Source organism: Pocillopora verrucosa, chromosome 12, assembly GCF_036669915.1.
Source record: "Pocillopora verrucosa isolate sample1 chromosome 12, ASM3666991v2, whole genome shotgun sequence".
Classification (NCBI taxonomy): Eukaryota; Metazoa; Cnidaria; class Anthozoa; order Scleractinia; family Pocilloporidae; genus Pocillopora; species Pocillopora verrucosa.
The window spans coordinates 10,009,508-10,023,713 of NC_089323.1; the positions used below are offsets into that span (position 1 = coordinate 10,009,508).

The following is a 14,206-nucleotide window of genomic DNA, read 5'->3' on the forward strand; positions in this document are numbered from 1 at the left end:
AAAAAAAAGATCATCGAAGGGAAAAAACGATGTCGATAAAAGCGTGCACAAAGCCCGTTACTTGAGGATGCAAATTATGACCTTCTAAGTTGCGATTCGAGGAACATTTTGAGTCGAAGTCGTTAAAAACTGCGTGATTTTTCCTCAAATTATATATTAAATTGTTACATACGCTCAAAAGTTTCTACGTATCAAGTTTTTTCAAATATTACTATAAAAACTTTTGTTTCAAGCTATCTCAAAATGTAAAATGAACCAATGAAATGAAGCGCGTAATCAGTGCCAGTTCAGACATCAATGGGGTAAGTTTGGCCCGTTATATCTCCTAAACACGGTGACCTATCTTTTTTATTATTAATTTCAAAACAGACATTGGTAGGCACGTTTTAAAAAAAAATTGTTCGATAACTTTTTTTTCTGAGGAATCACCTTAACCTTGGGAGCTGACATTACACTTGTGCTCTATGGGAGATCGAGCAGGCACATCTGACCTTATACTAAACAATCGAAAGCACGACGGTTAATCTTGAGATAATCTCCAAGTTTAAGAAAACTCTCACAGATGTGGACTTTGCAGTGATGAAAAGTTCAAAAGTTTCATGCAAATAAAGCACTGAAAATTTTGAAAATAGAGAAACACGCGTTCTAAAAGTATCAACAAGAAACCCAGAGATATCTTTCCCTAGGAAAAGTACACCACGATTGTTGATTTTAACTGCGCAACAAGCTTATGAACAAGAATTGATTGTCAATTAAGATTCCTCTTTCGGTTGGAATCTGATTAGCACTCATCAGTGCGATTTATTTACAAATCGCACCATCTTTTGCTACAATATACGGAACGGATATGTACGAAGAACAACTTCCCCGTATCCAGCACCAAATTGTTTTTACTAAGAAACACTGTTCATCAAATTGCGTGTAGCAACTGCAGTCAACACTTCATCGGAAGCACGACACGTTTCATCCAAGATCGTATACTGAAGAGAACACATGGACAATGAAAACTCCTCCGTAAAGAAACATCTCAAAGTGCCAAAACAAAGTCCACAAAGGCATCGAAACGATAGAGACAATTATACGGTTCGAAGCATTCTACATACGAATATACAAACCTACCCTTAGCTCTCGAGAGGAATGTAGCGAATTCGCGGACCTTTTGTTCGAATGAATATTTTGTCATATCTAGAGAGACTCTTTATGTATTTACGCTCACAAGACACTCGCTCATAAGATCGTTTTATCCGTTTTTAGTCATATTTGTACCTTATTATTTATCATATATTTTTCACCTCGTATTCTTTTGCTTTCCACACGTTTTCACTCTACAGTTGTATTTAAGCCTTATGCAGAAATTTTTTCTCATCCCTGATGATGCTGTGAATCGGCGAAAGCTTGGATTTTAAAAAAGATTAAAGATAACATCAATTTTATAGTGATTTAAGGCCTCATTTGAACTTTGGAACCTTTGTCTGACCAAACTGCAATCCACTTAGTTTCATTACCATAATTAACCAATTTGGATGCTATGCCCACCAAAGGTGTTTTAAGGGGAATTTAGGGCGTGGTCTCGTCAAGAGCTTATGGAGGAGATCGCATACAAAATTCAAGAGTCGTGAACTACTTTACCTCAGGAACGATCCACGTGAATGCATGGTCCTGAATTAAACAAGAACGCGGAAAAGAGCGGTAAAGATTTTTTTGATTTTCAAATTTTGTTGTTGACTAAAATTTGTCTAAAATTTTCTGTGGGATGTTTAACAAATGTTCACTTGAGTAGATATAGACTTGACTAGAGAATTGTCTCTCTGAAAGGAGAGTCTCAAAGGAATTAAACTTCAGCCGTCAAACAGTCTAATTTCACCGTCCACCTTCGATAAAAATAAATTATAACTGTCAATTGTCAAAAGAGTAACTTAAGGGCAATTATCAAAAAGTTCCAAGGTCTTTGAGATCTTGTCAAAAAAAAAAACCAAAGGATAAAAATAATTTGGACTCAATATCCTAAAATCAAACCGTCAAAATCAGAAAAGGAAAATGATTAATCGTAAACCGTCGAAGCAACCCTTTGTTGAGACCCCTGAAAAAAATATTATTCTTATGGGACCCCCGTTATGTTGATTACTTAGCGAAATACTCACAAGGTTTCTCGGGCTAATAATGCACACGAAAAAAATTACGCGCCTCTGATTGGCTGAAGACGAATGTATTCTCTTGTAATACGAGTACAAATTACTAATAGCGCGCACGCTTTCAAAATTTCGTTTGTCATAACTTCCTGTGATGTTTTTTCATGAACATTATTAACAAGTAATAACATGATTCTCTTGTCCCACGGGCTCGTGCAATTTTGTTGTCTTCGAAAAATTTTCTCGTGCTAATCAACACCAAATTGCATCCGAAATCATGTTATTACCACTACTAATAATACACATGCAAAACTTTCAGCTTGCTCATCGGCTGAGTACACGTCAATTAACTTCAAACAGTGCAGAAAATCAAAATTGAGTGCAGAAAGTTGGAAGTAAATTGATTGAGAGGTAAGTCACCAAAGCACAACAAAACAAAATGGCGGACAGGTGTGAAGAAAGTAGCAACCTTTTATTAAGTGTTGGAGGGAGAATGCTAAAAACAAAAACACCCAACAAAGTAAAAACTGCTGGCTTTAAGTCTGACTTCCAGTTACGGATATGGAAGTATGAACCAGAGGCCCTGAATAGAATTCTTGAGGAGTTTTAGTAAACAGTTTATCCGAAAGACGGGGAAGATTACGAGCGTCATAGCTTTCGTGAAATGGTTATTGTTGTCGATGACACCCAAGTGCAAAAAAAGAATACAAACGCTCAATTATTCTCGAAAGAAAGGTTTTAAAAGTTTGAAGAAAATTTTTGGCGAAAAAGCCCGACTACTCCGGCAACAAGGCAAAGGCCTAAATGGTAACCTATGAAAGGAATCAAAGACAACTTATATGGGAATTAGTCATCTTTTTGCGTGCATCTGATATCATTAACTAGTGATCACATAATTTTTCCTGTGCAATTTGGAATAAGTCAGCATCAGTAAATCTTTCAAAGACTACAAATTGCTTTTGCCCTACGGGCCTTTGAAAAATTTACTCCAACTGATTTATCCCAATTGCACGCGAAATCATGTGATTGCTTGTAGTAATTTTTAATTGCAAATCAAAGTTTCAATTCAGCCTTTTATTCAGTTAGTCTTCCACTTATTAAGGCACCTATGACAAGGATGCAAAAATTCGATACATAGTCATCAACTACATAGGATATTCATGCATCACTATCGCAGGTGTAGAAGAGAGCTCCAATATCAGTTCATGCTGGTGAAATAATAAAATAACTGTTCTCGTACGCGCATGCGTGAAGCTAGCGATTGCCCCTAATTTCCAGGGATTTTAAATACCCGGGAAAAATTGAGTTCCTGTTGCGGAGAGAAATTGAAACAGAGAATGTTCGTAGGCTCAGAGAACTCAAGCTTGCACTGGTCAGGTTCGTCTGCCCCCTCCCCTGCCATTTTCATTGGCTACTTTGGTTGATTTCGTCTTCGGTATTCCTTAGCTACTGCACTATTCAAAGACTTACTTCACAGTAAAAACGCCTTTAACGACCAAGTATTATCGGACCTAGTCTTATTTTATACATTTTACACATGTGCCCTCAACTTCGGGTTGGGATAACATATAATTTTTGGAGAAAGCATGTCCACATAACAAACAAGCATAATCGGAACTATCACCAGTGACACTTCTGCAGACTTAAAAAAAAATAATGAAATTATTGATGAGAACAAAAATAAAAGCGTTAGGTGTTAAAACAGCATCATCCATGATATAAACATTATGTGAGTTATTGGTGTTTTTGAGTAGATATTCTGAGAGGAAACAATCGCAATTCTCAGTGCGAATAATTTCATTCTCTACCACTGGGTAAAGTATAACCTGGAATTTCATCAGAACATTCTGATGGACAAAACTCAAAATTTCTTTTACTTGCGACTAATCATTTCGACTCTGACCAAATTCATTCCAGAAAGGGGCCTCCATAAAAATTTACGCTCCTAGAAAGAGAATGCAAGAATCCTCTTAGTCATGTCGAGGTCTTCCGTTAAATGTTGTTGTTGAACTCCAGCCTTTTGTGTCCCATTTCTTTATCTTCAGAAGAGTTACCTCGTCCTCTAACACTAATCCGCGAAAATGCGGAACGAGCTCCTAAGCAACTTTGCTGGCTTTCTGTGCTGACCTTTCGGCTCTTATCCGAGCAGATACTAACTTTTCTCACACGAGTCGTGGAAATATCGCTGGAGCGTCTCCTGAACACTTCGTCTACACCTGGGCCCTGAAGAACCAGACGGCGAAGAAGCACTGCAATTGTTCTGCGCATGTCGGGATTTCGGTAAGAGTACAAGAACGGGTTTACTGCACTTGAACAGTAGTGCATCCATTTGACGAATTGCAGCAGGCGGGCGAAAATGATCGGTGAAGGAAGGGACTCTGGGTCAAACGTAGCAATCATGGTCAAGACGAAAAGGGGCAGCCATGCGATGATAAATAGCATTGTTATGAGAGCTACGGTTAACGACAGCCGAATCTGTAATGAGAAAGTTGAGATAAACAAATGGAGTGAGGGAATATTTGATATGAAATGTAGTGGATTCGTTTCACCTTAAGGTATCATTTTTCAAAATACGGGTGTCCGACTGGAGGTACTTTTGGATGAGACACCAGAATATTACATAACGCGGTACAGATTGAACGGGGTGCATCCAGCATGCACTTTAGGAGTTGGAGCGGGCCTCTGATTGAACACTGTTTTAAAATTCCATCCCTTAAACACAAAATATAGTTCCCATTATTTTGTTTTGATGTCAAAGAATCATAAAAGAGGGGGTTGTTACCTACTGTCAACATAGGTATTGTCCACAAGTCTGGCAAACAGAAACCTAGAAGATGAAAAAGGAACAAGACTCACCTCTTTTTCCAAACTAGTCTTGTGGGCCTTTCTCTGACTTAAATTTCCCTTGCTTTTGGCAGCCACTAAAATGCTACTGTAGGCAGTGATAATCACCATCACTGGAATAAAGAAACACACACTTGCGGTCAGAATTGTATATGGCGTTTGCCACTCGGTACCATACTGTAACGGTTGCAGAGAAGCTAATAGAGCCGAGAACAGCCAAACCGATGCGACTGCGATATGGAAGGCTTTCCTTGGGAGCTGGCGATGCCTGAATGGTCTAAGAATGGCATGAGATCTCTCGATACTAATTCCAGTGAGCTGAAGGATGGACGCAGTTCCGATGAATATATCGGCTGTTATGTATACCTGGTAAATGTGGCTATCTATCTGACGACCGTGGTAATCTGAGAAAGTTATTTTCATCCAAAATGGAAGCGAAACCATACCAACAAGAAAGTCTGCCATTGCCAACCCTATGACTAAGGTGTGCGTCACCGCTTTTCGAAGCCATTTGTTTGAAACGTACGCAGAAACGACGAGGCCATTTCCAGATAGACTTACAACCATAAGAAAGGCATACATTGCTAAAGATGAGTACAGCTCCGATAGAGAACGTTTCCGATGTAGGTTTGCTGATGGGTCGGTTGGAGACAACGTGGACAAGCCTGTCTCCAACCCTTTAGTGTAAGTGTTGTTCGATAGCATTGTATCTCAAATGTTTTCCTTGTATTTTCCTTCTTCTTTCTAATTTTCAGTGTACTTTCAGTGTTTCCAGGCGTTTCAGAGCAGACGTGGTTACTGCAGAAGCATAATATGATCCCTTACTTCAAAGCTGTTTGCTTCATATTTAAGACAGTTCTGCAGACAAAGGAAGGAAGTAAACAATGTGTTAATTACATGGCAAAGACAAGACAGCAAAATTAAAAGAGCCCTCTCTTCATATCTTCACTCACGGTGATTGTTGTGATCGTCGTTAATTATAGGGGGAGGTCTATGACTTAATCTCCCCATGGCTGGTTGAGCATGAATGGAATGTACTTCATGGCTTTGAAACTGTGTAAAGGCGTCTGAAGTTCTCGATGCAGTGATGATAAAATCTGGAGCGTTAAGGATCTTTATCTTGATACCATGAAATATTTTTACCATGCCATCAAACGTCGGACGATTCAATTGTTTTATGATTAGACAATACGCAACCACAAGCCCATAATTATCTTTTACCATGATGCTGAGGAACTGACTTGACATTCATCGGACCTACTGTTTCATTCTTGATAAGATCTCTCTAATTCATTTTTGTTTAACAGCAAAGAAAATAGGAATAAGATCCTTACTTCTGAGATTAAGCGATGAAAACACTATAGATCTGAAAATTTCTTAATTACATAAAACTGTGTGATGTAGAATTTTTCAATTCTGACTTTTTCTCGAAAAGCTCACAAAACACAGTCTAACTTTCTGATACGATATATCTATTGTCAGCAGTTAATCTATGTAAATTGTTAGAAAATTTTCTGCTCGTGACATTTCAGAACAAACACGCCTCAAAATGTCGTAAGCATTCTAGATATAGTGTAGGCGCAGCACCTCTGATCCTGCGTAAAAGCAGTGTCCCTCTTGGACCATTTTTATCTTGTCAACCAATTCAGTTTCTTGATCGGCTCGGAATACACATCGAACAGCGCACAAATTTTCTATCAACATATACGATGGAAACGAAAATATAAAAAGTTTGAAGATGTTATGGAATGAGTTTGCCATCAAGAGAGTAATCGAAAAACAGCCTGACAAGTCCTTTTCGAGCCGCCAAGTTTCCGATTTTCTGAGTAGTTTAGTCCATCTACTATCGCAGCTCAGATAATTGAGTAATTTTCTCCCACGCCGCTCCGGTGCACAATCACACGCCTTTCTTTTAACGCCATCATAAAAAAAAACAAAGGACTGTTTTGTGAAATATTTTCTCTTGTCCAGAATAAACTACAGATAATTACACAAACACAATGTCTAGGATACTACGTTAATCGCGGTAGTTAGTATTTCTATCACGTACTTCAAGCCTCTAGGATGTTTTAAATGTCACGTGTTTGATCAACTATGTATAGCTATAAATAAACATCTGTCATCAAATTAATAGATGAAACTTCAGTAGTAGCCGGGATGAATATCTCTGAAGCAAGTATGGTGATCCAAGGTCACCTTAAAAATCTCTTATTCGCTGATTTGTCGCTTTCCATGACAACGTTAATTACGATATTTGCGTTTTGTCTTCAGTCTGGTAAGTAGCCTTTTGTGACATTTAAGTTCCCGACCTTGACCTGGGTGGAACTGACAACGTTAATTACGATATTTTGCGTTTCGTTTTCAGTCTGGTAAGTAGCCCTTTGTGACATTTGAGTTCACGACCTTGACCTGGGTGGGATCTGATTGAATAGATAATTGACTTTTTTTTTAATGACATTTTCGGGGAGTAGGACGTTGCTTTTGTATTTAGAATGTGAAAATTGATTTTCTCTTAATTGATGACGCAATATCGCATTTGACGATTCAATGGTAGTTAAACTCAAGGTTTATTGAAAGAGATTTCTGTTAAGAACGTGATTGTGACTCACCATTAGCGCTGAATTCTGAAAGTTTTCATTTGGGCACCAGAAAGCACTGAAAAAAGAAAGTAACAACACGAAGTGATCGATCGAAAGTTGGAACGTGTAAACTTGAAACCCATATAGATGTAAGTAAGGGATCCGCACCTCTACAAGACGAGAAGCTAAAGCAAACACGAAATTATGTTGGGTACGACTGATTCCACTGAGGTTTATGATAATACCGAGGGTGTCAACAAATAAATACCATTTTGTGTATCAATTTCTTTAACGAGGACCTTTTGGTTTCTTCTCCTTGTAGTTTAGGGTCTATCTTTGATTCTGTGCAAATTTGATACATAAAAGTTTGAACTAGTTTTATTTTTGTTTGGTAAGAAGACACGTCGAGAAGGCAACAACTCCAAAGTAACATGAGAGAAGATGATATCTGTTGGTGCAAAGTCTATCAGTCCTAATACACGATAGCTGCGGGAGACTATTACACTTTCCCAAGCAATTTCAACCCTCCTCCCCCCTTGGGTAAAGTGAATCTTTGATGAATGATGAAAGGTGAATGTAATCCTTGATTTCAGCAGGTTCTTAATCTGATTTAATGGAGATATTATTCAAAGTTAACGTGGACTTTTACTTTTTTACTGAAGAAAGGACTTGCACCTCGAATTGACGGTTGAATAAATCATGGATTTTTTTAATTGAACAAATAAATCATGAGTCGGGTATATCCCATGCGGTTGTAAGCGTTTTACACGCTTTTCTAAACCACGTGTCTGGCATTCTTTGTTTCAGCCTCAAGGCTGGTTACCCCGAGCATTGTGTCAAGTTTTTCCGAAAGTTCGTAAGTTTGGGCCAAACTCACTTCACGTCTTTGAATGCACCAATGTTGAACTGAATATCTTATTATCTTCGATATCTTTGGCAAATATCGATTGCATAATTCTCATATCTGTGCTTGGTTTGTGTGTTCCGCATGCAACGCAATCGAAAACGATCAATACGCGCTCCAGGTAAATCTTAAATTCACTATTTCTCTCTGACATTCTACCTGACATACTTTCTAAGGTATAGACTAATCCCAACTGTTATCACCTTCAGCAATTCAGAGAGGCAGAATGTAAGAAAATTAGATATGACCACACACCTTCCAAAGGTTTTGGTTCGACGAAAAAGAAACAATAAATTTCCTTGGTTTGAGAAAACATTAAAGCTGTTTTTATCGCTGAAGCCGTGAAAAACCTTCCCGTGCAAATGCTGCGTTGTCGGCCATTGTCGCAAGACATATTTCTCGCTATTCTCCCGAGAGATACAACCCTTTCGAACCAAAATAAATTTATTACAAAGAAGTAAACAAGACTCCAAATTCAGTCAATGTAATATTAGTTCTCACCTGTCCAGATATCACAAATACAGCTGTCTTGTCAGTTGAAAGGATTGCACATGTTTACCATTGAAAATCAACTTTTGCAGAGGACAGAAACACTCAACTTGTTCGCACGTTAAAAATTCGTTTCATTTGGGCAGGAAGCCATAAACTTCACATGACTGCGTCTTTTATCCTTTTAATCTTCTAGTATAATATATTCAAATAAATGGCAGCTGTATGCATCATTGAACTTCTTCTCCTACTCTCTTGTAATGAACTTTCTGCTCCCATCTGTAAAATTTGAAATTCCAAAAAAAAATTGATACACGTGTGTCATCTTCAACGTTTGAAGTTCAGTTTTTTTCAGTATGAAATATACTTACATTTTAAATCGTATCTGATCTACTTCATTTACTCTTCAAATTTCAACATGAAAAATGATTTTTCAGAGAGATGTTTCATATTTTTGTGTTCTCTTAAAAAAATGATATAAAATGATAGAGCGTCGGCCGAATTCCCTATACCCACAGCAGCTGTGGACGTAATTTACTGCAGGCTCGGAATGATCATTGCATTACTGCGCATGCTCACGCGTGCAATAATATCAGAGCGCTCATGAATGTCATGCGTGCCGCTCCGCATACTTGTAAGAATGCTGCTACTTTTTCGTTTGTAATACGAACTTTGTACATATTTAATGATTGTGCTTTTCCAATTTGTTTTTTGCCAAATCTGGGACAGTTTTTTTAATATTTATTGTCAAGCAGGTAAAAATGCCCCTTTTACTTTTTCACGTAAACTGACATAAGGCAGAGAATTGAATTTGTCTTTTTCATAAAAAAATATCGTCCTTAGGTTCAGGAAATTGAGATTAACCTTGGGACCTGTCGACAGACTGGTCCACCCCATAAACCATTGCTCTCTGAGTAAAACCAAAACACTTTCACTGACCAGTTGTTATCCTCGGTAGAGAGGCCCACACGGTTACTCATTTACAGGAACAGGAGGACACATCGTGAACTATCTCGAAAATCATATCAACACTAATGATTAACGACTTTTTTCCGTATTTTGATAAGAAAAGACTTTTCCTCCGCCAGCAAGTATAATTAAATCAGGTTGATCGAAGGGAGAGGGGGAAGAGTTTTGTTAAGGTGATAACATTATTTCGAATGTAGTTCGGAGTTAATGAGCGCGAGTAAATTTTTCAAACACAACTAAATTGTATGGTTCCGTAGCGCAAGTGCAATTCATAGAGAACTCAAGACAGACGAAATTTTGACATTGTGCGCGCGCTATATAGGGTTTGCACTCGTTTTACAACTTTGCGCTCGTAATAAAACTTTGAATTCTTGTCACAACTTTGCACTCTTGTCACATGTAATGTACTCATTTTCAACCAATTAAGGGCGCTTAATTTTTTTTATGTATGTTATTACAACATTTACAGGCATAGGGAGTGTTTTGCAAAATAAATCCATTTTTTCCCACATTCTCAAGTAAAATTATAAATTATTTTAAAAGACTCTTTGTCAAAGAATTCTTAAAAGGCTGATTTTCACACATCGTATGGTGGCACTTCCAACCCCTAACCGTAAAACCTAAATCCCAAACCCAGAACCCTGACACTGCCCCTAATTCGAACCCTGATCCTGACCCTGTCTCTAACCTTATCCCTAAAATCCTGACACTAAACCTAACCCTAGCCCTAATCCCAACCCTCACCCTAAAACCTTAACCCTAACCTGAGCATAAGCGCATAAAAGATCGCGCTCTACAGTTACATGAGTTACTTTGCCTAGTGAAAGAACAGGAGTCGAAGTAACACCAATGACAGAAAATTAGGGCGAAAGAGTGACAACACAGTTAGTTTTCCAATCCCCTTCACTTGCCTGGAAAAGAAGACCAGTACACCTCAATTATACGAAACCGGCCCGCTCATGTTGTCATGATTTACCGTTGCCGAACGAATAGGGATCAACTGCAGTTCTTGGTAGGAAAAACCCTCAAAGACTGACAACGCAGTTTTTAGACCCGCCTTGCTCCCCTGGAACTTGACCAGAGGACTTAAACTGCAAACTCGTATCTAGTTGCCCGTAGTCTTCTGTCTGGAGAGGTAAAGATAGCAAGCATGACAGGGCCCCACCCCTCCCCCTTCCCTCTTAAAAAAATATTTTCCATAGGTTCAGTACATCTTATCGTCATTACTGTTATCCTTTATCAGTTTCACAGTTTATTTGGGACCCAGAAGGTTATTTGAAGGCACTGGTCAAGAGTTGAGACAAAACCAGCCTTTGGGGGGAGTGATTAATCAAATTGTTGATTACAATCGCACCAAAGTCTGACTTACAAAGATCAGTTTTAATCAGTTGTGTTAGGCTCAAAGTCATCATCATCATCATCATATTATTTTCCTTTTTACCGATACAAAAAAAATAATCTACAGCATTACAATTAATAGAACGCGAGAAGACCCAGGAAGCCACGGGACTTATGGGAGAGGCCACTTCACTTACAACAATATATTAAAAAAAGAATAAGTGATGCTAATGTGTGGCTCGGCCAATTCAGTGATTATTAAAATAAAAAACAATTTTCATTTTGTCTGAAGCAAAGACGATTTGACCAACGAGTGACTGAACTAGAGAGTTTTTGGACCTTGGTAGAGAATTGTAATTTGCTTGAGTCACGTTATAAAGCACGTAAATTAGTGTCGTCTGAAAATATTCTGAAATTATGTACGTAAGAGTAACAAGATGAATCATTTACCTACATTTCGTTTTTGTATTTTATTTATTCGTACTTTACATACAATTCAATATATTCTCAGAATACCTACATAACATACTGTTTACTTGCAAAACTAATGTGCATGACAAACGCTAATGACACCAATACCTGACTAACACGCATAACTCGTAAAAAAATCATTTATGTAAATACCACAAGTGATTGCTTACTTCAAGGGGGCAATACTTCATATCGCAATATATCGTTTCCTGTTTTAAAGTAACAAGTGAAATGACGAAGGCCACTTTTCCTATTCCTTAACGTTTTTCTTGGGATGTTTCAATTAATAGTTTCAGAGCCTTCCGAAGAAAACCTCACATATGTAAACATTGATGTCCACTACAGGAATACATTAATGTCTATCATATGAGTACATTAATGTCCATCATATGATAGATTAATGTCCATCATATGTATACGTTAAAGCCCGTCCCTTAGTTGCCATTAGTTTATGCCTTCATTTGCGCCGTGCAATGCCCCCTTTGGCCCGAATCGTAATTGAATCTGGTAGAGGTTACCGCGCTTGTCCAAATTATTCGGTAGTCCTTCTCAGATGATTTTTCAAAAAATTTGTGGAAGACCTGAAAGTGTTAAGATTCCCTACCATCTTCATGAACTGGCGTAACTTAAGAGATTTTAAATATATCGAGTAATGTAATCAGTGCATCATTTTGAGAATAGCTGTAAGTCTGACACCCTTGTTGAGAATGCCTACTGCCTTTTTATCACTGCGAATCAAAACTATTCAACAAGGATCTACTCATGTTTGTCGAGGGATCAATGTCACTTATTGGTGATTTATCTGCCGAAGTTTTCTCTTGCTCATAAATTGGTCATTAAGCTAATTAAAGATACTTTGTTTGTCTGTTACTAAGTAAGGTAGAATAAAGGTTAAACATTTTTGTGAACATAAAAGTGACCTAACAATGAAGAAAAAAACTTCTGGAAAAACTTTTTCCAACAATAGGACTTCTACATATCAAGCACCTGAATGGATATATGGAGTTTTTCGTTAAAGAAGAAACTCTCAAAGCTGTCAATAAAGAGTAAAGTGTTCCTGTATAACGATTACATGTGATTTCTTCATCCAATGCGTCTCCTCAAGGAAATCATCTCGGTTTGCAGAAGGTAAGGTTTTACTCACATGGACCAGGGGTTTGCGACGCGCTCCTGATGTTGGTGGATGACAAATTTCTGGGACCAGAGTCCTTGACTGTGACCTCGTTGCCCGTAGTAACGATTACTGGAGCAACTTGGGATGCACAACCGAGTATTCGCTTCACTGCACTCTTAAAGTTCGGCAGTCGGAAGGCGTAAAGAAAGGGATTGATGAGAGAATTGATTGTGATGAAAACAAAGTGGAAATCTCTCAGCCAGTGAATCAGCTCACAGCTGCATCCCTGGCAAAGATTCATGAAATAGATCATGATGCACGAAGGTATGTAACAGGACAGAAAGATGCCAAGCATGATCAGATAGGTTTTAGTGAGCTTATTTTCCATCTCTATGGCTCGTTGACGAGCCTTATTTAGCTCTGTTTGACCGTCGGTCAAATTGTCGATTTGGGTGATTTGGTTTTTGGCGTACTGAAAGATACGCACATAAGAGAAAATGAAGATAAAAATAGTGCAAAACATCGTAATGTTGGCAAAGACAAAAGCGTAGGCCACAAAGCCGACAAAGAAGAAAATGGAGGTGGAACAACATGAAAGGATCCAAACCAGGGAGACAGCTGTGGCTACACGCCCATAATTGGCGTTGGCTCTGTACCACAGAGGCTTTGTTATCGCTAAGTAGCGATCGACAGTAAGTGCTGCAAGACTCAGCAGAGACGCCGTGCAACACAGAAAATACACAGATTGAGAGAACCATGACATGCTGATGGACAAGCCTCGAGACTCTCTGTAGTGCGTGTTAATGGACAACGGCTCTACCAGCGCACCCACGATAAGGTCTGTGACGGCAAGATTTGCCACCAGAAGCGTAAACGGGTTTCGAAGATTTTTGTTGGGATCGAATAGAACTGCCAAGATGACCATCAAGTTTCCTGGGACGGTTGCTATCATGAAAACGATAGCTAACACCATTGTCGTTATGGAAACCTCAGTTGGAGCCCAGACACCGAAACAGTGACTCGCTCCAAGCCCCATCGCAAACGTTCTTTAGCCTGTAATTAACCACATTAATCGCAATGTTATCTGAAAATGTTCAGCACTAAGAAGCTTTGCAAAATTACACAAAAACCATTCAGGCAGCCTAAGGTAGAAGACCTTTTGAGTTAACATGAGTTGTTCTAAGAAAAAACAATTCTAAAGTAAAATTATCTTAACAGGAGAAACTAACATGAACATTTTGAGGGTTAGTGGTGTATTACAGAGACAAAGCCTTATTGTTGAACTCGCCTTTGCAGATCTTGATAACGTGGATTTCCTGTACTTTTCCATTTCACTTATTGGGACCCTCCAGTTTTCTGATCCGGCAGG

General features: G+C 38.5%; 1 protein-coding gene across 1 annotated transcript; it reads right to left on the reverse strand.

The window, feature by feature from the left end:
* Nucleotides 1–4,121: 4,121 nt before the first annotated feature.
* Nucleotides 4,122–13,873, reverse strand: LOC131786451 (adrenocorticotropic hormone receptor-like). Its single transcript, XM_059103514.2, has 3 exons — nucleotides 12,868–13,873; nucleotides 4,986–5,086; nucleotides 4,122–4,604 (listed from the first exon to the last, which is right to left on the reverse strand). The coding sequence occupies exons 1-3, from the start codon at nucleotides 13,871–13,873 to the stop codon at nucleotides 4,122–4,124; spliced, it is 1,590 nt and encodes a 529-aa protein (XP_058959497.1).
* Nucleotides 13,874–14,206: the final 333 nt, after the last annotated feature.

What these genes read in the sequence shown, in the direction of transcription:
- LOC131786451 (XM_059103514.2), bottom strand. Translation starts at nt 13,873, where the DNA reads ATGGGGCTTGGAGCGAGTCACTGTTTCGGTGTCTGGGCTCCAACTGAG. An exon ending in GTCGCAAACCCCTGGTCCAT is followed by an intron (nt 5,087 to 12,867) that starts GTGAGTAAAACC and finishes TCTTTATTCCAG; the next exon opens with TGATGGTGATTATCACTGCC. An exon ending in AGACTAGTTTGGAAAAAGAG is followed by an intron (nt 4,605 to 4,985) that starts GTGAGTCTTGTT and finishes TTCTCATTACAG; the next exon opens with ATTCGGCTGTCGTTAACCGT.